General features: G+C 50.1%; 1 protein-coding gene across 4 annotated transcripts in view; it reads right to left on the bottom strand.

Moving 5' to 3' along the window:
- Positions 1–23,656, bottom strand: part of itga7 (integrin, alpha 7) — a 201,071-nt gene that overhangs the window by 67,742 nt on the left and 109,673 nt on the right. For 2 of the 4 annotated variants that reach the window (XM_038786592.1, XM_038786590.1), the window contains exons 2-5: positions 20,132–20,259; positions 17,635–17,714; positions 15,221–15,476; positions 9,777–9,908 (exon numbers count right to left, since the gene is read on the bottom strand). In XM_038786592.1, the coding sequence (XP_038642520.1) occupies positions 9,777–9,908; positions 15,221–15,476; positions 17,635–17,714; positions 20,132–20,259 (596 nt within the window). Of the gene's footprint in view, positions 1–8,775; positions 8,896–9,776; positions 9,909–15,220; positions 15,477–17,634; positions 17,715–20,131; positions 20,260–23,656 lie in introns of all 4 variants that reach the window. The other 2 variants (XM_038786593.1, XM_038786591.1) reach the window with 1 other exon arrangement.

Raw genomic sequence — 23,656 nt, 5'->3', positions numbered from 1 at the left:
GAAAAATACAGCACAGAACAGGCCCTTCGGCCCACGATGTTGCGCCGAACCCTGGTCCTAGATTAAGAACAAATTAATCTGCACCCCATCATTCTACCGTAATCCATGTACCTATCCAATAGGTAATCCATGTACCTATCCAATTGAATGTTACCGACTCAACTACTTCCACGGGCAGTGCATTCCATGCCCCCACTACTCTCTGGGTAAAGAACCTACCTCTGACATCCCCCCTATATCTTCCACCATTCACCTTAAATTTATGTCCCCTTGTAATGGTGTGTTCCACCTGGGGAAAAAGTCTCTGACTGTCTACTCTATCTATTCCCCTGATCATCTAAACCTCTATCAAATCGTCCCTCATCCTTCTCCGTTCTAATGAGAAAAGGCCTAGCACCCTCAACCTTTCCTCGTAAGACCTACTCTCCATTCCAGGCAACATCCTGGTAAATCTCCTTTGCACCTTTTCCAAAGCTTCCACATCCTTCCTAAAATGAGGCGACATTGTGTTGAAATAAGAAAAGCTGCACGATATTCTCTCATTATATATTGATGGACAACCTGCATGAGGACCGATTTTCAATAAGCTACTTTGGATATAAACATAAGAGGTGGCAGTAAGTTTGTTCGACAAGAGTTGCTGAAATCGTCATGTCTACGGTGCCAAAATCGAGGGTGGCACCGAGTCCAGAGGTGGCAAGTGTCGGAAGACCCGGGGAGTCCAGGGGGCAAGAGAGGCTGATGATTTGGCCTTTGCCTCCTTGGTATCCCAGAGAGGGATCTTATTCGCGTGGGGGGGGACTCGGAGCCCCCAAAATCAGGGGTATGGGTTAGCGACATGGCCTAGTTTCTCAGGCTTGAAAAAATAAGTTTGCCCTGAGAGGATCAATGTTAGGGTTCGTCTGGAGGTGGCGCTGTTTATCGACTTCTTCGGGGAAAACTAAACTGTTAGTAGGTACAATAACGGGGGGGGGGGGGGGGGGAAGAGGGAAGAGGGTTAGGGAATAAGGGGGGTAGGGGTAGTTAGTTTAGTTTAGTTGTTTAGGCGGGATCAGCGAGAGGAAATGGAAGGATTGTGTGTATAAGCTATGTTGACGGGGTATGGTTGTTGGTTGGGGGGGGGGTTACGCACTGAATTATGTTTACATTCGTATTTGTATCTTTTGTGTCATAATAAAATCCATAATTAAAATCTCTGTTCAAAAAAAAGTTGCTGAAATGGGAATCCTGGCCTTTTCCAGTACAATGCTCTACAGGCTTGGCTCAATGTATTTGTCAGGTTGGTTTGGTTGGATGGTACCTTTCTGCTATTATCAGTGGTTCGAACCAGTGAGGAAAATATGGTGTCACATCTCTTGCTATTACAGATCTTTTGAGAAGTGACACTGACACTGGGGTGCTCAGTCATGGGGATGCAAAATCTCAAGCCTGCATTTCTCCGCATGGGGAGGTCCCACTCTCAGCCATGCCGTTGGAAAGGTTTATTCCCAGAAATGCAGAAGAGTAGAAAGCATGTTCATTTCGAGGGCGGAGCATCACACGTGGGCCGGCCGATGAGTCATCAACAGCATTGCAACAGCGCATGGCCGCATCACGATGACGCCGGTTTGGAGGGGGCAGAGACTCGCAAACTGGTGTCAAACTGGTGCCGTCCCAATTAGACCATAAGTATAAGACATAGGGGCAGAATTAGGCCACTCGGCCCATCGAGTCTGCTCCGCCATTCAATCATGGCTGATACATTTCTCATCCCAATCCTCCTGCCTTCTCCCCATAACCCCTGATCCCCTTATTAATCAAGAACCTATCTATCTCTGTCTTAAAGACACTCAGTGATTTGGCCTCCATAGCCTTCTGCGGCAAAGTGTTCCACAGATTCACCACCCTCTGGCTGAAGAAATTCCTCCTCATCTCTGTTTAAAGGATCGTCTCTTTACTCTGAGATGCTGTCCTCTGGTTCTAGTTTTTCCTACAGGTGGAAACATCCTCTCCACGTCCACTCTATCCAGGCCTCGCAGTCTCCTGTAAGTTTTAATAAGATCCCCCCCCTCATCCTTCTAAACTCCAACGAGTACAGACCTAGAATCCTCAACCGTTCCTCATACGACAAGTTCTTCATTCCAGGGATCATTCCAGGTTGGGATTGTTCTCGCTGGAGTTCAGAAGAATGAGGGGGGATCTCAGAGACTTATAGAACTCTAACAGGACTAGACAGGGTAGATGCAAGGAAGATGTTACCAATGATAGGTGTGTCCAGAACCAGGGGTTACAGCCTGAGGATTCAGGGTAAACCATTTCGGACAGAGATAAGGAGACATTTCTTCACCCAGAGAGTGGTCAGCCTGTGGAATTCATTACCACAGGAAGTAGTTGATGCTAAAACTTTGAATATATTCAAGAGACGGCTGGATATAGCACTTGGGGAGAATGGGATCAAAGGCTATGGGGAGAAAGCAGGATTAGGCTATTGAGTTGGATGATCAGCCATGATCATGATGAATGGCAGAGCAGGCTTGAAGGGCCAAAAGGCCTCCACCTGCTCCTATCTTCTATGTATCTGCAAACTGAGCAACAGTGCCTTCAGTACCTTCTTCCAGATCATTAATGTATATTGTGAAAAGTTGTGGTCCCAGCACAGATCCCTGAGGCACACCACTAGTCACCGGCTGCCATCCTGAAAAAGACCCCTTTATCCCCACTCTCTGCCTTCTGCCAGTCAGCCAATCCTCTATCCATGCCAGGATCTTACCCTGAACACCATGGGCTTTTAACTGATTTAACAGTCTCCCATGCGGCACCTTGTCAAAGGCCTTCTGGAAATCTAAATAAATCACATTCACTGGTTCTCCTTTGTCTAACTTCCTTGTTACCTCCTCAAAGAACTCTAACAGATTTGTCAGACACGACCTCCCTTTGACAAAGCCGTGCTGACTCAGTCCTATTTTACCATGCACTTCCCAGTACCGCGATCTCGGGCGGGATTCTCAGACCCCCCCCCCGGTGGGAGAATTGCCGGAGGGCGGCGTGAATCCTACCCCGCCGCTCCGGCGCCGGTTTTCGGGTGGGGGCGGGTATCACACCGCGCTGTTGGGGGCTGTTGGCAGCGCCCCGCCCCCGGCAATTCTCCGGGCCCCGATGGGCTAAGCGGCCGCCTGTTTTCGGCCAGTCCAGCCGGCGTGAAATGGACAGGGTCCATCCTGGCGGGACCTGGCTTGGAGGCCGGTTAGCGGGGTCCTTGGGGGGGCGTGGGGGAATGCGGCCCCGGTGGGGCCCCCACGGTGGCCTGGCCCGCGATCGGGGCCCACCGATCTGCGGGCAGGCCTGTGCCGTGGGGGCACTCTTTCCCTCCGCGCCGGCCTCTGTAAGGCTCCGCGATGGGCGGCGTGGAGAAGAAACCCCCTGTGCATGCGCAGGAAACACGCCGGCGGTTCTGCGCATGCGCCAACTCGCGCCGGCCGGCAGCGGCCCTTTGGCGCTGGTTGGAATGGTGCCAACCCCTCCAGCGCCGGCCTAGCCCCTGGAAGTGCGGAGGATTCCGCAACTTCCGGGCGGCCCGACACCGGAGTGGTTCACGCCGCATTTGCCACCGGTACGGGCCGCCACGCCAATTGCGGGAGAATCCCGACCCTCATCTTTAATAACAGACTCGAAAATCCTACCAATGACCGAAGTCAGGCTAACCGGCCTATAAGTTCCTGTCTTCTGCCTCCCTCCCTTCTTAAACAACGGTGTTACATTAGCCACTTTCCAGTCCTCTGGGACACTTCCTGCCTACAGTGATTCCTGAAAGATCATCACTAATGCCTCCACAATTTCCTCAGCTATCTCTTTTAGAACCCTGGGGTGTACTCCATCCGGTCCAGGTGACTTATCCACTTTCAGACCTTTCAGTTTCCCCAGAACCTTCTCCTTAGTAATGGTCACATTCCGGCATGGAATCAATTCTCCGCCCGATCGCCAATTACGACATCGACGGAGAATGCTGCCCCCGGAATTAAAAGTCGATTGATCATGAAACCATTGTCGATTGTTGTAAAAACACATCTGGTTCATTCGTGTCCTTTAGGGGAGGACATCGGCCACCGTTACCCGGTCTGACGTGCGTGTGACTCCAGACCCACTGTGATTGGCTCTGAAATGGCCGAGCAAGCCACTCAGTTCAAGGGCAATTAAGGATGGACAATAAATGCTGGTCCAGCCAGCGACGCCCACATCCTATTAAAGAATTGGTCCAAATTAATATAAAATACACAAGGGCTCAACCCTCTCATTTTCCGACAATCAGAGACCTTGATGCAAGTGCCTTGAAAAAGTGATTTCTTCCTCAACAGTCAGGGAAACAGTCTTGTTGAATGAGTCTGGGCCTGCTCCAAGTGGGATGTGACACCTTTGCTTCTACAATGACTATCAGGAGCTCTTACAATTTCCTTTCAGCTCAATGACCGATTCTCTTTTCAATCGTTACTCCCTCGAAATTTAACTACGTAACTCTCCTCAAACTAATACAGCAAATAGGATAATTCAACTTTAATTCAACAAAATATCAGCACCTTACGAGATTAATTTGTTCCTTTCTAAAAGCGAGTCCCCCCCCCCCCCCCAAAGGATTGCCATGGTTACTCTTGTGCAAAATGCTCTTCACGATGCTGGTGTTAAACATGAAGTCAAAAGCACTCGTATGCTCACCCTCTGATGAACCCAGCCCATGCAAAACACAAACTGGCTGGCTTTGCAGAAGCTCAAAGGGATGTGAAAGCATGTGCTGGACAGGATGAAAGGTCACAAGTGTCAGGCCTTCCCAAAAAAATGACAAAAGCGTTGCGCAACGAGGCTCCCCAATGACGACCGTTGCTGTTATGACAATTATTTGCTCAGTCAAGCAAGCCTGCAGTGGTTTGGAGAATGGAATATCTTGCCCTATGATTTCAAGCGATGGTCATTGGTCGGGATTACAGGGTCAAAACTCTGGCATGTATTGATGGTGATATTAGTCATGCAATATGGTGTTGGAACTGGATTGGCCAATGATAGGATGAGAGCTATTCTGATGACTCCAACCCCATGCTTTATAAACAAGCTCCTTTAAGAGCAAAAGTAATCAGAATAAGATATTCAGGACAGGGATTAATTGGTTGCCTGGATCTCATAACCTGGATAAAGCAGCGTCTCCATTGAGGCAAGTTGTTTTCTCGTTCTGCTTTTCTCCCTTGCTCTCCTAAAGAGGCCATGCTGGAGTATGGTCCCATAGATGGTGGCTGCCTGATGCTACTCAGTCAAGAAGCATTAGCAGACTGCAGGATGGGGCCGGGGGGTGGGGGGTTAGGAGTTTATAGCCACCACCCTCAGAAAGAGCTCTCCAGACCATTCAATTTCCCCTCCATACCGGGCCTGAGGGCCAATCACATAATCACCATCATTGCCCCCTGGCCTCAGTGATCAACTGATGCCCCACATAGGGGATTAAAGCTGACGCCATCTGCTTTCGAATTTCAACTGTTGCTTCTAGACTGGACCCCACACTCCAGCAAAGGGGTGGATACCAGGCATAGGAGTCGGTCGATGCAACTGGTTTGAGGCGATGGAAGAAGCGTGGAAACAAAGACCGGGGATGACATGACAAGTGCGCGGGCAACACAATAAGCCAGCAGGAACATGCAACATGCAGGCACTAACATGCCAAAGACAGTCAACAAAGTACAAGGAGACGATGAAAAGTCCACAATGGACGGGGTGCAAGTTTGTGATTTTTTTTTCTCCCCCAATTTAGACGTGAAAATATTGGCCTCTTGAAATAGGATCCTGGATATTTGAGAAACAGACACAACTGCTTCAGGGTTCTCTTATTTTGCTCTGTGACGCGATACAAAGTGAGAGATATTTGACAAAGTAGTCAAATGTTTCCCATCTTTACATCCACCATTTGAGTGCTTCCATATCAAATACAGCTCAGGTCACTAAAGTACGACTCTCACTCCTCTATCCAACACTCTACCTTGGCTCCAACATCAAAAGAGGCCCTTTTGTACCAATTGAGCTCTTCCTCAAATCAGCCATCCACGTGAAGATTTGAATCCCATCTGCCTCTATACTGGATTCAAATTTAGGCCTGTGGTGGACGTCTTTACCTACCACATCCCACTCCTATACCAACCTCAATAGTTCCTTTGTGATCGACACAAATTAATTGCATTAAAAATATAGCCCATGCACATTTAAGGGGGAGGAGGTCTTGTGGCGCAGGGAGTGAGCATCCTGCCTCTGAGCCAGAAGTTCCGGGTTGGAGTCCCAGCCCACGACTTGATGGCCAAGGAAAGTGTGTCCATAACACGATTGAGTGTCAACCTGTAATTCCTTCCAACGCACCAATGGCTGGTGTTAAGAGCGGGAGAGATTCTTGGTCAAGTCATGCTTGTTGTGGAGTGGCACCTGCTGAAGCTGCAAGCCTCTGGTGACAGACTCGCGACCTGTTCCAGGATAAACTAGCTGTGGAAACAAATGAAAGCCTGCCTTAGTGCACCCACGAGATGCGGGAAGAGGACCAATAAAACTCAAGGGGTACACTAATATACTGGATATGGTACTGGACCCAGTAATCCAGGATTCTTGGGGTAGAAATTTGTTGGCACCTAGTTTGAGACTCAAAGGTGCATCTGAAACATATGCCTGAACCAACAGGCCCGAGGCTGGCCCATAATTAGATCTGAGGCCTCATTACAAATAATCAGTGAGAACAGATTGGTGGCAGCCCAATTTCCCAGAGGAGTGTCAAAACATAAACCCCTCATTTGCACATACATGGGACCTTGTACCCGTTTTAGGTGGCTGTCCAGTTGACTGATAACCAGTCCTTGGATGTCTTTCCGGCTCTGGGGCGACCTTGCTCCTGAAATTGGCCCTCATTGCACCCGATTTACGTCTGTGGGATGGATCAACGAGGTCTGGTTTGTTGCCAAATAAATTGAGATCTCATCATAACAATTGTGAAACTGGAATTTCTGGGCCAGCACTGGATTCCAAGATATCGTTGTGGAATGAAAATTACACATAGTGAAGATTATTCAGGCAACGGAGGGACAAAGGAGGTCCTTCCAACCTCACTACCTCAAATGTGTAACTGAAAATTTCTGAAGATGACCCTTAATCCTTTTTTTTTACAAAACATAAGAAAATAAGAATTAGGACCATGAGTAGACCATTCAGCAGCTGATCAATAAGATCATGGCTGAGTTTTGATCTTTTTCTTTATTCATTTATGGGATGTGGGTGTCGCTGGCTCGGCCAGCATTTTGTTGCCCATCCATATTGCCCTAAGAAGGTGGTGGTGAGCCACCTTCTTGAGCCACTGCAGCCCATGTGGTGTAGGTACACCCACAGTGCTGTTAGGGATGGAGCTCTAGGATTTGGACCCAGGGACAGTGAAGGAAGGGCCGATGTATTCCCAAGTCAGGTTGGCGAACCTTGACCTCCTGCCCTATAACCCCAGACCCCGCAAATCCTTTCGTGTCCAAACAATCGATCAAACTTAGTCTTGGACCTCTTCTGCGCAGGACATTGACCATGTTGGAAGGTCAACTTGGCACATCTACTTGCGTCTGTTTCACAAACATTTCCCAACATCAGGGACATATTTCAAGAGACCAACCTTGAAGTGCCTAAAAACACATTTCTTAACCCCCATCCTTTTCATGTGGAGGACTCCAGGGTTGAGCTCCGAGAGCAATCAGTGAACCTCGGCATATTCATGCTAACTGAAACATTCTGGTGTCATTGCATGCAGGATCACCAGGAGCACTCCTTACAGGCACAATGGCAGGCAGCCATAATCTCTGACAGCCAACTGTGTAATGGACTACCGGAATTGAGTGAAGCTGGGTTTTTTTTTGACTGGGCAGACTTCCAACTAATGCACAAACATTCCGTTGGTATCACCGGCGCTCGGATCACAATAGCTTGAAGTCAATTCGGCAGTCTGTTACAATGTTGTGGGCTGTACACACAACTCACACACAACATCACTGCTTCCATATGGTCCCTTGGCCATCAATAATATCACTGTTGACAAGGCGGCTTCCTCGCAGGCTTGCAAGTTCAGGGCTGAGGGCTTCCCTGATCATTTTCTGTCGCCTGTCAAGAAAGCTGGAACTTGAAAGACTTCCTATTTTCAGACTTGTTAATATGAGGTAAAGTTGGCCTGAGCTGTCCCTTTTTATATTTATTTCCTAAATAAGTCATATGAACGCATTTGACTTTGTTCAATCAGACTAAAATGGGCCTGATTGAGAGATTAGTAACTCAGAGTTTCCCCCACGTTCCTCCGAAACACTAGATAGCAAAAATCAGAACAAGCTTTTTTTTCAAAATCGACCTTGGGACACTCGAACATAATTGCTGTTCCAAAATATTTTCCGACTGTGACCTCTTAAGCCACTTTATACTCCATCTCACTGATAACAAAAAGTAAAATACCCTCTTTCTATGACTGAACCATTGTCGCAGATAATGACTATTTTGACCAAGAGCGGCCATCTTGGGTTTGAATCCACCACATGATTGGTTATTGTGTTCCTAAGGAGCCTGACCAACAGGAAGCAGTGACATTCATGTGACCATCAAAGTGTGCAGAAATATGGAGGCTTGTAAATGAAACACAACAACGTGAGGATTTGGATTTTTTTTTTTCCATTTTGGTTTAACCCTCACAAAATGTTGGAACACAGATATAGACACAAGAGGGAATGGCTGCACACTTTCCCTGCCACATGCGCAGTTACAAACCTAAGTAACTATGTTGCGCTACGTCGTGAGGACTTCTCGCTGGTTTCTCAGCCGGGTCCGGTGTCTTGTAAACCAACTGATCAGGGTCTGAACTACTGGTAGTTGTCAGAAATATTAAACCTGTGCATTCAAGATGGATGGGGAGCGGAAGAAGGGGGAAAAGAAGAAGACGAGTTAGAAACCAAAAGATAATGCACGACAGAGGGAGGTGACTGAACGAGCGGCTGAGAATTGCGTCATGGTTAAACAGTGGCGTTAATGACTTTCAAATTACAAGCCTGAGGAGGGGGAAAAAAATATTCTTGTGCGTTTCAGAATAAGCAGGAACATATTTGCGACAAGATGGCCCCCACCCAGATGCTAGTTCCATTGGAATTCCTGGTCCTTGAAACGCAGCAATGCCAAAGGAGGCAATAGGCCCCAAAACAAATAAAGCACTCTGCTGCAGAGTTGCCATGGTGAGCACTGGGTCAAAATGGGGGCAGCAACGGTGCACCATCCAGCAAGACAATGGCCTTAAATAGAACAATCAGTGCTTTGGTGGCGGGGGGGGGGGGGGGGGGGGGGGGGGGGAGCAGGGGGCACAACCCAGAATTCATTGTGGTGCAACATTCTGGGGGGGGGGGGGGGGGGGGAGGGAGCAGGGGGCACAACCCAGAATTCATTGTGGTGCAACATTCTGGGGGGGGGGGGGGGGGCACATCCCAGAATGCATTGCGGTGCAGCATGTCAAATGTCGGCCTCGTGTACACAAATGCGTAGCCCGGTATGCTCATGACCACACCACATGGGTTATCCAGACCCCACAACTAACCGATTCCTGTGAGGTAGATCAATAATAATAATTAGAGTGGCTGTCAGGAAACCAAAATTAGACTTTATTCTGGGGATGAATCTGGCTGGAGGGCAAATTATGATGCTGTTTAACATAAATGGAATTCTCAGCCATCTTGGAAAACGTCCAGTCACCTCTCTCTGTCTGCACTGATTAGGTATCCTACCTAAGTAACTATTGGCAGGTACAGGGACCAGTTCAGCTTCCTGCTTTCTTTCATCACCCGCTTCATACGGACCGTCGTCATAGATTACCAGGTCGTCAAAAGAATTATTCAACTGGTCTGTCCGAACATTACCTAAAAATATTGAGAGTTCAATGAAACAAACAAAAACCAAACGCAGAAATCAAAGATTAACCCCTGCATTAATCCGCGACACCGCACATTAGAAACAGCACACAACCCCGATTAGATCTTGGATTACGAGCGAGGCCTCTAATCCAGGGTTGGGGGGTCAACCAAGTCCTCGCCATCTAATCTGTAGGTTTTTGAACTAGGCTCCTGGACTCTGGTTAGGGAATCTCCACAAAGCCATCAGGAGCAGCAAATTCTCCTGCATGTGTTGACCAATGAATCGGCTGGAACCAGGTTTGGAACTAGGCACTGACCCTGGGGGTGGGCTTGAACACCAAACTTGACAGAATTGGCAGGGAGGGGGGGATGGAGGTATGGGGCCAAGCGAGAGACCGGGGGAATGGCAACTTACCCAAAGGTTAAGCTGTCTAGGACCAGCAGGCTCAACCTGGATCTTGAAGATGGGGGCAATCAGGAGGTATCTCAGAACAAAATGGAGGGCGCCCTCCTGAGCCATGTTGCCCAACCTCGAAATGATTAGGGAAGAAGGTCACGACCCTCCTCCTCACTCGTGGCTCTGCCACTGCTATTATCGTCTTTTTTTTTCTCTCCAGATATTTTTTTTAAATTTTGTTTTCAAGAGTACCCAATTCATTTTTTCCAATTAAGGGGCAATTTAGCATGGCCGATCCACCTAACCTGCACATCTTTGGGTTGTGGGGGTGAAACCCACGCAGACACGGGGAGAATGTGCAAACTCCACACGGACACTCCATAAATCATACTTCATACAATGCCTTCCCTCAACATTTTACTTCAAAGAACAAAAGTGGTAAAATGTCACTTAAAAACAAAACGGATCCGCTGTACAACATGAAGAATTGTCTCCTTTCAAATGTATAACAAAAAAACAGCCCTTCTCCATGACTGAGGGACGGACCTGAAAGCTTTGGGAATAAGCAACGAGAATCCACTCATCAGAGGGCTTTGCGACAGAGTTCACAGAGGTGTTATGACGCAGAGTTTGGCCATTCTTGTCAGCACCCATTCTCCCACCCTCTCCCATAACCCTGCTGAATTCTTCACCTTCTGAATTCCTCAGCTGACTCTGTCTCCACCGGACCCTCAGACAGCGCTTTCCACACCTTTAACCACCCACTGCGTAAAACGGTTTTGTCCTCATGTCCCCATTGCTCCTTTTGACAATACTTTAAATCTGTGCCCTCTCTTTCTTGATGCTTCCACAGCTCATAGACTCCCTACAGTGCGGAAGGAGGCCATTCAGTCCATCGAATCTGTACCAACGCTCTGAAAGAGCACCCTACCTAGGCCCACTCCCCCGTCCACTCCCTAACCCGCACATCTTTGGACACTAAGGGACAATTTAGCATGGCCAATCCACCTAACCTTCACATCTTTGGGCACTAAGGGGCAATTTATCATGGCCAATCCACCTAACCTTCACATCTTTGGGCACTAAGGGGCAATTTAGCATGGCCAATCCACCTAACCTTCACATCTTTGGGCACTAAGGGGCAATTTAGCATGGCCAATCCACCTAACCTTCACATCTTTGGATACTAAGGGCAATTTATCATGGCCAATCCACCTAACCTGCACATCTTTGGACACTAAGGGGCAATTTAGCATGGCCAATCCACCTAACCTGTACATCTTTGGACACTAAGGGACAATTTATCATGGCCAATCCACCTAACCCGCACATCTTTGGACACTAAGTGACAATTTAGCACGGCCAATCCACCTAACCTGCACACCTTTGGACACTAAGGGGCAATTTACCATGGCCAATCCACCTAACCTGTACATCTTTGGAGTGTGGGAGAAAACCGGAGCACCCAGAGGAAACCCACGCAGACACGGGGAGAACGTGCGGACTCCGCACAGTCATCCGAGGCCGGAATTGAACCCAGCCCCTGGCGCTGTGAGGCAGATGTACTAATCCACTGTATCTCCCGATCTACCCTGTCCAGCCCCCTCATGATGTTGAACATCTCTATCAAATCTCCTCTCAGCCTTCTTCTCTCCAAGGAGAACAGTCCCAATCTCTCCAATCTATCCTCATAACTGAAGTTTCTCATCCCTGGAACCGTTCTCGTGAACCTGGAGGCAAATATCTGTGGTGGGGAAGTCCAGATTCCAACATATCCTCTTGCCCAGCCTTTCAATTTACAGCCTTTATTAAAGTCTTGCTTAACACTGAAAATACACAATTGTGATTTACCTTGGCATAACTTTTCATTATCTTGAAGACTTGTTGAATCTCAACTTCCAGGGCACTTCCAGAGCGACGAGCGCTCAGTTGCAACTCAGTGTCACTCTCAACCTAATCCATTTAAAATAAGCTTGCCTTATGTCGCTCTTAAATTGTGATGATCTTTGTCATCAGCTGTTGACAGGGACTGACTTGGTCCTGTTTTTTTTAGTGAATGTTTGTATTAGCGATGGCGAAGATTTCTCAATTGGGGAATGGGAACATTTGAGTTTTGAGGCTTGGCGCAGAGTAAAGCTCCTCCTACACTGCCGATCTCCAATCTCCATCCTCCCCAGCATCACACTGATGTTGCCAATGTCCACGTTGTCCACGGGAACTGGGGTCAAAACTGCGGCAAATCTGTTTCACGTTGGGCCCTGCGAGGGAACAGACTCTGTACGCTATCAGTTTGAGCTGGATTCACACCACTGTCCCAAGGGATGAAGGGATACTGCGCTAATTCCTCACACCACTGTTTACCTGCCCTGCAGGAATTCTGGTGGAAACCTCTTGGCGGGCGTGACCACAGGTCTTGGAAGGTGGCAGGACAGCTGGACAAGGTGGTAAAGAAAGCATATGGAATGGGCGAGGTATGGAATACAAAAGCAGGGATGTAACGCTGAAACTGTATCAAACACTGGTTAGGCCACAGCTGGAGTTTTGTGTGCAGTTCTGGTCACCACATTACAGGAAGGACATAATTGCTATGGAGACCGTGCAGAGGAGATTTACAAGAATGTTGCCAGGGATTGAAAACTGCAGCTGTGAGGAGAGATTGGGTAGGCTCAGGTTATTTTCCTTAGAACAGAGGGTGACCTGATTGAGGTGTGCAAAATGATGAGGGGCCTAGATAGAGGAGACAGGAAAGACTTGTATTCCCCTAGCTAAGGGGCCAATCACCAGGAGACATAGATTTAAGGTGGTTGGTGGAAGGATTAGAGGGGGCATTTGGAAAATAATAATAATAATCTTTATTGTCACAAGTAGGCTTACAATAACACTGCAATGAAGTTACTGTGAAAAGCCCCTAGTCGCCACATTCCGGCGCCTGTTCAGGTCACAGAGGGAGAATTCAGAATATCCAATTCACCTAACCTGTACATCTTTGGACTGTGGGAGCACCCGGAGGAAACCCACGCACACACGGGGAGAACATGCAGACTCCGCACAGACAGTGACCCAGCCGGGAATCGAACCTGGGACCCTGGAGCTGTGAAGCAACAGTGCTAACCACTGTGCTACCATGCTGGAAACCTTCTTCACCCAAAGGGTGATGGGTGTTTGGAATTGACTGCCCAAGGTGATGGTTGAGGCTGAAAGGTAGCTGAACTTGTATCTGAAGTGCTGGAACCTGCAAAGCCACAGACCAGGTGCTGGACATTGGGATTAGAACTGGTGGCTCATCTTTTCAGCCAGTACAGGCACCATGGGCTGAATGGCCTCTTTCTGCATGGTTACTTTCCTATGGAAACAAGCGGGGCCCATTGGAATTCTGACAGCTTTGTGTTTCCATGGCGTCAGTTATCAGGGAAGGATCATGGGCCAATGGGGGTGGCAGCCTGTGTCGATGATGTCGTCAGGGTAACTGACATCTGTCACTTGAAATTGCCGCTTTGAGCAGGTATTTACCTGGAGTGTCTCCTTCAACTGCATGAGGGCAAGGATAGGGGGGATCGCGAGTGGCTACACGGTCCTCACTAGATACAGCAGGCGTTCTCATGCTAATGCCTTTTTCCTCACGTATGCAATGGCCGGTATGACCATCAAAATGAGGCAGCACGGTAGCACAGTGGTTAGCACTGTTGCTTCACCGTTCCAGGGTCTCAGGTTCGATTCCCTGCTTGGGTCACTGTCTTTGCGGAGTCTGCACATCCTCCCCGTGTGTGCGTGGGTTTCCTCCGGGTGCTCCGGTTTCCTCCCACAGTCCAAAGATGTGCAGGTTAGGTGGATTGGCCATGCTAAATTGTCCCCTTCGTGTCCAAAGGTTAGGTGGGGGTTTCTGGGTTACGGGGATAGGGTGGAGACATGGGCTGAAGTAGGGTGCTGTTTCCAAGGGCTGGTGCAGATTCGATGGGCCGAATGGCCTCCTCCTGCACGGTCGATTTTATGATTCTATGATACCCGAAGTCTCCTGTTTTACAGCGACCTCCCAGTGGTAGCTCGCAGTCAGTCGGAGCTGGCTAACGACTCGGTCAGCGGCCCACACGCTGGAACGACCGCCAAAAGCGCGGGTGACTCGCTGCAGCTCAGCTTGCCCATTGCTTGGCACTGAAAAACCCGAGGTGGCACTTCAAGTGGCACCTTTGTAATGCATGCCCCCGGGGAAAGAGCGAGTGCTCGCGCCACTGGCCCAAAATTCACGGTCGTCCGGGATGGGCGCGGGCAGTGCCAGTGGCGAGGACGCGACTCACACCAGTGCAAGGGTGCCCCAAGTCACGCAGCTGCGCAATCGCAGTGGGGCAACCCTGACCTCCTAACCTCAGCACTGAAAAGAGGTGGCACAGCGGAGCTTGGCGAGAAGGAGGAACATAGAACATAGAACAGTACAGCACAGAACAGGCCCTTCGGCCCTCGATGTTGTGCCGAGCAATGATCACCCCACTTAAACCCACGTAACCCGTATACCCGTAACCCAACAATCCCCCCATTAACCTTACACTACGGGCAATTTAGCATGGCCAATCCACCTAACCCGCACATCTTTGGACTGTGGGAGGAAACCGGAGCACCCGGAGGAAACCCACGCACACACGGGGAGGACGTGCAGACTCCACACAGACAGTGACCCAGCCGGGAATCGAACCCGGGACCCTAGAGCTGTGAAGCATTGATGCTAACCACCATGCTACCGTGAGGCCCCTATTTAATCAAATAGTAACAGACTAAGGAACTAAGATTCAAACTATTTGAAGCTCCCCTGTGGTGATTCATCAGGCTAAGTGGTTGCCAGTTAACCGGATCACTTCATGATGTTTTTATTTTTGGTTGTCACAGCAAAGATGCCATTTTTATTTCTTCAAAAAAATTGGAATTAACTGACCTTTCCAGTTGTATGTGCCCGGAGCACCAAATACAATGTAATGATCATCTGGTGTAAAGGCTGCTGCGATTCCCTGCTGGCAGTATCCGAAACGCTTGTGACCCTGTGTGCGGCCTTCACAGAACTTCCAGTCACCGCCATCCAGCTCATCCCTGATATTTAAGTCCTGGCTCAGCACGTAGCAACGTCCAATCATGTCCCGCGTTTCCGTCGGCTGGTTCACACGTTGCCTCACCTCGTAGCGGTGAGCGCAAGTCTAGAAGCAAAAGGGGACGTTTGTCAAGGGTTTAGAGCACAGAATCAGGCCATTCAGCCCACCTCCTCCATGTCAGTGCTTCTGTTCCCCTCTGCGCCCCCCCCCCCCCCCCCAGCATCTGTGGAACGGTAGTCGGAATTCTCTGGTGGTCGGGATTCGCTTTGCCCGCAGGAAGTGCGCCCCCTGCCAGCGGGTTTCGCGGCGGAGTGGGGTGATTTCATTGGGCAATCCTATTGGGAAGCCGCGGGAGAAAAGAACCCTCCACCAGCGATCGGCGTGCCATCGAGAAACACACAGCTGGGGGACCATAGAATCCCGCCCTGTAACCCAGTGAGGAATGAATGCATTCAGAAGAGAATGATTTGGGCATCTCTTCCCATCTCGTCCCCATCACCAGCCACCCTGCTTGAGTGGGGCAGCTGGTTAATCCTGTTCAGCACTGGTATGCTGGCGACGAGAACTAATCTAAATGCCCAATGCACCACCTGGAATCTTTGCTACCAATACAGCAAGGAGATAACTTTCTACTGATTAGGGATAGGTTTAAAATGACTCCTACAGAAATAAAATAGTATCATAAGCACAGGCGGCCATTTTGTCCATCATGGCTGTGCTGGATCTCTCTGAGAGCAACACAGAAATTCCCCTGTATACCGGTTTTTTTTTTTCTTCAGACATCAATCTAACTCCTACAATTGAGCCTCCACATTCTCAGGCAGCACATTCCAGATCCTATAACCACTCATGAGTTTTTCCTCGCGTCACCTCTGGTTCCTTTGTCAACAGTGTCAAAATTCATGGCACCATACAGCCCCATTTGGGATCTGCTGACTTTCCCCTCCTTATTTTTAAACTTGAATGGCCTTTTCCTAATGCAACGTCCGTGTTTCCAAAGTGTGAGGTGGTTCCAACTACAGCCAATTGCAGTTAACTTTGCTGTGTAGTCAACCAATAAGAGGTGACCTTGTAGCAAGGTCAGGTTGTCAGTTAACTGTGGTCAACTGAATATGTGTAAAAAATGGATCCCAATTACAGAGCGACAGGCAAATTTCAGTGACAGGCCGGACTGGGATTTGAGCTCATAACCATCCAGTCATGTGATAAGCGTTATGCTAATTATTTGGTGGGTTTACCACAAATAGTTGCCTGTGTTTTCAAGATGACATTGCCCCCTTTCGTTTTTCTTTGCAGGGAGAATCTCATGATCAAGGTGCCTGTTCCAAGTTCAAAACACTTTAAAAAGAAAATGATTAATTTTAACATCTGTTGATTTTATTTCCCTTCCTCTTTTGCTTGTGGGTGCTGGTGACATTCTCCCCGGGAGAGAGGACGTGGGGGAGAGGGGAACGGATGGGGGGGGAGAGGGGAAGGGAGGGCGGGGGAGAGGGGGAGGGAGGGAGCTCAGCTCGCCAGTGGAGGAAGATATTGGAGAGCCATTTTTAAATGCCGCTCCATCTCTTGACCCCGCTCAGATTCCCCACCGCGGCATCTGGACGCCTCCCAATGCCCCAACTTACCTCTTCGGGGGTCATTGAGCCCCACCCACCCCCTCCACCTCACCCCACCAATTTGGCCTAGGCACCCCCGGGGCCGATACCTGGCATGGGATGCCTGGCACCAGTGCACCTTGGCACTGCCAGACCGGCACCCTGACAGTGCCCATGCCAGCCTGGCAATGCCACCCAGGCACCCTGGCAGTGCCAGGGTGGCAGTGTCATGGTGCCAGGCTGGTAGTGCCAAGGTGCCCAGGTGTCAGCAGGAGTGCCAGAGTACCACCCTGCCCAGAGCCCAACCACTAGGGGAGGGGGGGGGAGGGGGGACTCCGATGGCCTGGAGACCCCACCAGGTGCCGTTACCCCTTATTCACGTTAGTGTGGACCAGCGCTAAACGGTGCCATGGCGGGGTCTCTGGGCCGCGGGAGAATTGAGCGCAGATATATGTAAATGAGCCTAATGGCTCACTTAAATATGTAAATATGGATCTCGCCCAGCGAGGGTGAGATCCCGATCGTGACGTATTACAAGATCTCGTTAGGTCTCGAGAGGCGTTCCGAGCGTTGCGAATCACACGAGAGATCAACGGCCTCGTTGCATGACGGAGTCGGGCGCGACGATGCCGTTCAATCGCGCCCAGAATCTTTCCAAGCCAACAACTCACCACAATTTTCCCTCCAATTCCTTGGCTTTTCACTGTCACCCCCAGCCATTGGTTTTCTTTACTCTCCCTTCCCAGATCAACTGGAAAAGACAGAAGAACGTACAGTGAGTCAGCCATTGCAGTCTCATAATCTAACTAGCCAAGATGGCTTCCAGATTCTACATTGTGTCACGTGCATTAATATTTTGTTTCATTGCTGACCAATCCTATTACACAAAAGCTTCTTTTCCCAGAGAGAAAGAATTCTACCCAATCACACGAATAGCATTTCACATAGCACACAGACAATAAAAACTCGTCTGAAACAAATTCAAAGTCCATCTTTAAGATCCTGGGGGTATTGACAGGGTGGATGTGGAGGATCTAGAACTAGGGGTCACTGTTTAAAAATAATGGGTCGCTCATTTAAGGTGGGGGGATGAGGAGAATGTTTTTCTCTCAGAGGGGGTGAGTCTCTGGAATTCTTTTCCTCAGAAGGCAGTGGGAGCAGAATCTTTGACTATTTTTAAGGCCAGGGCAGTTAGATTCTTGATTAACAAGAGGGGTGAAAGGTTATCTGGGTGGGAAGAAATGAGAAGTTGAGGTTCCAATCAAATCAGCCAATGATCGTAATGAATAGCGGAGCAGCCTCGAGGGGCCGAATGGCCTTCTCCTGCTCCTCGTTCGTATGTTCAAACAGCAACAACTTAGATTTATATAGCACCATTGATATTGCCACTAGTCCCAAGATGCTTCACAGGAGTGTCATCAAATGAAAGGTGACATACTAAAAGAAATATTTGGATAGAAGATCAGAAGCTTGGCCTAAGTGCGTCTTAACAGAGGAGATACAGGTACAGAGGTGGGTAGGCTTCGGGAAGGACTTCCAGAGCTTTGTGCCTGGGCAACAAGAGGTATTGTTGCCAATGGTAAAACAGTTAAAGTAAGGTATGTTCAAAAGGCCAGTACTCCAATCATTCCCTCAAACCTGTTCTGCCAGTAAATTAAAACATCTGCACTCCAAATTTAATTTACCTGTTTTAATCATATATCCCTTTATACCAGTGGCCAAATAATATTCAGGCTTGGGCTGCACACAAGTAAAAGGCAATGGCCTGCTCCAACAAGAGAGAATCTCGCCATTGCCCCTTGACATTCAATGGCATTACCATCGCTGAATCCCCCGCTATCAACATCCTGGGGGTTACCATTGATCAGAAACTGATCTGGACCCAGCCATATAAATACTGTGGGGCTGGGAATCCTGCTGGGAGTAACTCACCTGCTGACCCCCCAAAGCCTGTCCACCATCTACAAGGCACAAGTCAGGAGTGTGATGGAATCCTCTCCACTTGCCTGGATGAGTGCAGCTCCATCAACACTCAAGAAGCTCAACACCATCCAGGACAAAGCAGCCCCGCTTGATTGCTCCCCCTTCCACAAACATTCACTCCCTCCATCACTGACGCACAGTGACAGCCGTGTGTACCATCTACAAGATGCACTGCAGCACCTTCCAAACCCACGGCCACTACCATCTAGAAGGACAAGAGCAGCAGATACCTGGGAACCCCACCACCTGGAGGTTCCCCTCCAAGTCACTCTCCACCCTGACTTGGAAATATATCGGCCGCTCCTTCACTGTCGCTGGGTCAAAATCCTGGAACTCCCTCCCTAACAGCACTGTGCGTGTACCTACACTACAAGGACTGCAGCGGTTCAAGAAGGCAGCTCACCACCACCTTCTCAAGGGGCAATTAGGGATAGGGCAACAAATGCTGGCCGAGCCAGCGACGCCCACATTCCATAAATGATTTTTTTTTAAATCCCGTTACCTAATAAAACTCTATTAAACTCGCCTTGTTCTGGATTGTCCATCAGAGGAAACAGCATCTCAAACTGAAGGGATTCCCGTTGGGGGCAAACCCATTCAATGGGACTTCGAAAATCTTTTAGCCGGGATTGGGTTTGCATACCATTCAATAGCACATTGGTTTTTGCTGGACCTGAGGGGGGGGAGCGGGACCTCATCTCTCTGACCAGAGATCAGGGCACCGTTTTTAAAGGATGCCTCAATCTCAGAATACTGCTGCAGCACCCCTCCCCCCTCCACCCCCCTGCACCACCCTAATCACTGACAAGGGCCCACCTCAGTCCCTCTTCAGCTGCCCCCTTTAGCCTCCCCTCATCCCTCACCATTTCACCCTTCAGCCCCCCCCTCACTCCCCAAACATCCCTTCAGCACCCCCATAGTCCCCCCTCACCCCCAGACCCCACTTCACCCGATTGCCCCCAGACCCCTTCAGCTCCCCCATATTTCACTTCACCCCCCCAAACCCCACTTCAACACCCCTCCCTGATTCCCCCCTCACCCCCCCTTCAGCTCCCCCAAATCCCCCCTGAACCGCAGGCCCAACTTTAACACACACCCCCCCCCCCCTCGCTGATTCCCCCCTCACCCAGCCCTTTCAGACCCGGGGTTGCGGGGAAACAAACGTCGAGGAAGAGTTTGTCTGACCATCATTATCAATGTCGACTTGATCACACTCATCGTCTTCGGTTATTATTGGGCAGGCAAAGAGTCCTCCAGTGCGGTTTGCAAACTGTTGGGATTGGGCACGGGCCTGAGGCGCTCCCACCAGGATCCTGCAAGGAAACAAGAAGAGAAACCCATTGTTAAGTTGCTTTGTGGACAAACTGCAGGGCAAAACCCAAGACTAATGACAGACTTTGGTGATATCTGCACGATTTCAGTGCAGACAGTAACCACAGGGAAACCGCTCAATGGCTGGGATTCTTAACCCCAACCACCCCACCCCCCACCACTCCTTCCCCGACAACAAACTGGTCACAGGCAGCACGGTGGCGCAGTCGTTAGCACTGCTGCCTCATGGCGCCAAGGTCCCAGGTTCGATCCCGGCTCTGGGTCACTGTCCGTGTGGAGTTTGCACATTCTCCCCGTGTCTGCATGGGTTTCCCCATAACCCAAAGATGTGCAGGATAGGTGGATTGGCCATGCTAAATTGCCCCTTAATTGGAAAACAAAATGAATTGGGTACTCTAAATTAAAAAAACAAACTGGTGACGATCAGGAACTTGTCAGCCCAGGCTCAGTGGGGCGCACAAAGACCTGGGATTACAATCCAGGCTGACACTCCGGTGCAGTACCGAGGGAGTACTGCACTGTTGGAGGCGCCACCTGCTAGGTAAGACATTAAACCGAGGCCCTTGATTGAAAGATGCAAAAGATGTTCTGGCACGATTCACTCAGTGGATTTCACCCCGTGGCCAATCCCTCAACCAAACATTGCTCAAAAAGAAATCCCAGATGATCTCACTGCTGTTTATGGGATCTTGCTGTGCTAAAATGGGCTGCTCTGCTTCCAGTGCCAAAACAGTCACAACACATGAAAAGTACTTTAGTAGCTTAAAGCATGCTGGGATGTCCTGATTTCCTGTAACAGCGATGCCAAAGTGTCGGCATCACAATCACCTGCGAATACTGCTGTCATCTTGGGCGGAATTCTCCGACCCCCCGCAGGGTCGGGGAATCGCCCGCGGCGATTCTCCGGCCCGCAATGGGCCGAAGTCCCGCCGCTGACAGGCCAATCCCGCCGACGTGGTTTAAACCACCTCAGGTGCGGGCGGGATTGGCGGCATGAGCGGGCCCCTGGGGTCCTGGGGGGGGTGCGGGGCAATCGGACCCCGGGTGGTGCCCCCACAGTGGCCTGGCCCGCGATCGGGGCCCACCGATCAGCGGGCGGGCCAGTGCCGTGGGGGCACTCTTTTTCTTCCGCCGCCGCCACGGCCTCCACCATGGCGGAGGCAGAAGAGACCCCCCTACCGCGCATGCGCCGGTGGTGACCTCAGCGGCCGCTGACACACCGGCGCATGCGCGGACCGGCGAAGGCCTTAAGGCCAGCCCCGACGCCGGGCGGCGGGCGCCAAAGGTCGTTGGCGCTGGTTTTAGCGCCATCGGCGGAGCGGAAACCACTCCGGCGCGGGCCTAACCCCTCAAGGTACGGAGAATTCCGGACGTTTGGGAAGGCCCGACGCCGGAGTGGTTGGTGCCACTCCGCTACGCCGGGACCCCCCGCACCGCCGGGTAGGGGAGAATCCCGGCCCTTGTTTGAGCTGAAGAGCAAACTCAAACACAACAGAACAGAAGCTACGAGGGAAATTGGAATTGTTTTTATGATCCATGTCAGATTCGGCAGTTAAAAGCCTTCAGATGGCATTTATGAGCCTATATCGTCAAATAAAAAAGGTGGAAAAAAATGCTGAGGACAATAAAAAAAGAGACAATTGTGACAAGATGATAGTCTTGTAAACTGCATGCTGTATTGCTCTGGCAGAAAAAAAATAGGTTAGTCGCCTGTAACTCTGCTCCATATGCCTGCTGTGGAGCAAGTACACTGCTTGTTCACTCAAACTGTTTTCCCTCAATTACTTTTCCTCACAAATTCTTCAGAGTTTTTAAAAGTACATTTTCACATTTTCCCGGGGATGAGAAACGTCTGGTTTCAAACAATAGACACACCACTCCATGAGCCCAGGAAAATCCTACTTCCAATCATAGCTTCTCCGCAGCCCCACACCAAAATCGCGTTTGGCGTGGGGGTGGAGAATCTGATTTCAGGCAGAAATCGGGCCTGGCGCCAGTCCGCCAATTCTTGGGGCCAACAAAAATCGGCGTGTTCACAGATTGTGGCGCCCAGCTGCCAGAGGCCCGCCCAGCGATACTCCGCTTCCGACCAGCCGAGTTCCTGACGGCGTGGAACTAACATGGTATGGCCGGTCGGGATGCTGCGGACTCAGTCCGTGGCCGCCCTGGTGGGGGGCGGGGGGGATCGGACACTGGGGTGGGGCCTTATGGGCGGTCGGGGAGTGCTTGTGCGCGGTCGGATGCAAGGGATCAGGCGTAGACGATCGGGGGGGGGGGGGGGGGGGGGGGGGCCTACATCTTGCAGCTGCCTCCGCAGTCCAAGTCCGCCATGGCGCTCGGCACATGAAATGAAAATGAAAATGGCTTATTGTCACAAGTAAGCTTCAAATGAAGTTACTGTAAAAAGCCCCTAGTGGCCACATTCCGGCGCCTGTTCGGGAAGGCTGGTACGGGAATTGAACCGTGCTGCTGGCCTGCCTTGGTCTGCTTTCAAAGCCAGCGATTTAGCCCTGCGTGGACTCGAAACCGGAAGTGCAGGGGCCCGTATGCGCAGCTCAAGCTGCGTGCATCACTCCGGATCCCTGCTAGCCCCCTCTAGGGCACTGAACCGGCTTAAACCAGGAATCTTCAGAGTGAAACGTCAGCGCTTTTACGCCGGGGTGGGGACATAGCCCCATTTTGGGAGATTCCAGCTTGAAGAAAGATTCTCTCTGCTGGATTGTGCCCACTTTTGTTACTGTGGCCAGAAGACCCTCATTGGTCAGGCTAGCTAACCACTCACATGGCAGCGGTGACCTTCCTACCAAGTCACACCCTCACAACAGGAAGAGCCATCTTCCATCCCAGCATGCATCACAGCAAACCACACAAAAGAAGAGGAGAAAAACACGACTGCCGACAAGATCAGAGTCCACCCACCCCAGAACGTGGAATAAACCAACCGCCATCTTGCACATCATTTGGTAAATGGACAACGAGCGATTCAACGCGATAGAATGAAAAAGATGGATGAACAGAGACCCAGATACCAGAACAACCTCTAACTCGACAAAGTTTACCAGAAGTGAGAGTCTAACACTTCTGCGACAATGGTGAGAACAAAATATGGAAGGGTTATAAGATCTCCAGACTGCCTGAACCTATGAACTCAGAGGCTTGGGGTGGGGGGTGGGGGGGGAGTTGTGAAGACTTGGGGGGGGGGGGGGTGTAGATTAAGGTTCAGGCACATAAACGGTTTACGTGGCACTGAGTGCAATACCGCCTACATGGTGATTTAAGAGAACACCTGACACACACCTAGGGGTCAGCATAGTATTGGACAAGAACCATGTGTAGAGAGAAGCATGGAGACAGTTCGGTTATGATCCCAGTTGGTGC

This window comes from Scyliorhinus canicula, chromosome 28 (genome assembly GCF_902713615.1).
Source record: "Scyliorhinus canicula chromosome 28, sScyCan1.1, whole genome shotgun sequence".
Lineage (NCBI taxonomy): Eukaryota > Metazoa > Chordata > Chondrichthyes > Carcharhiniformes > Scyliorhinidae > Scyliorhinus > Scyliorhinus canicula.
Note: the sequence above shows the minus strand (reverse complement) of the source record. Positions and strands in the feature narration are given on the sequence as shown.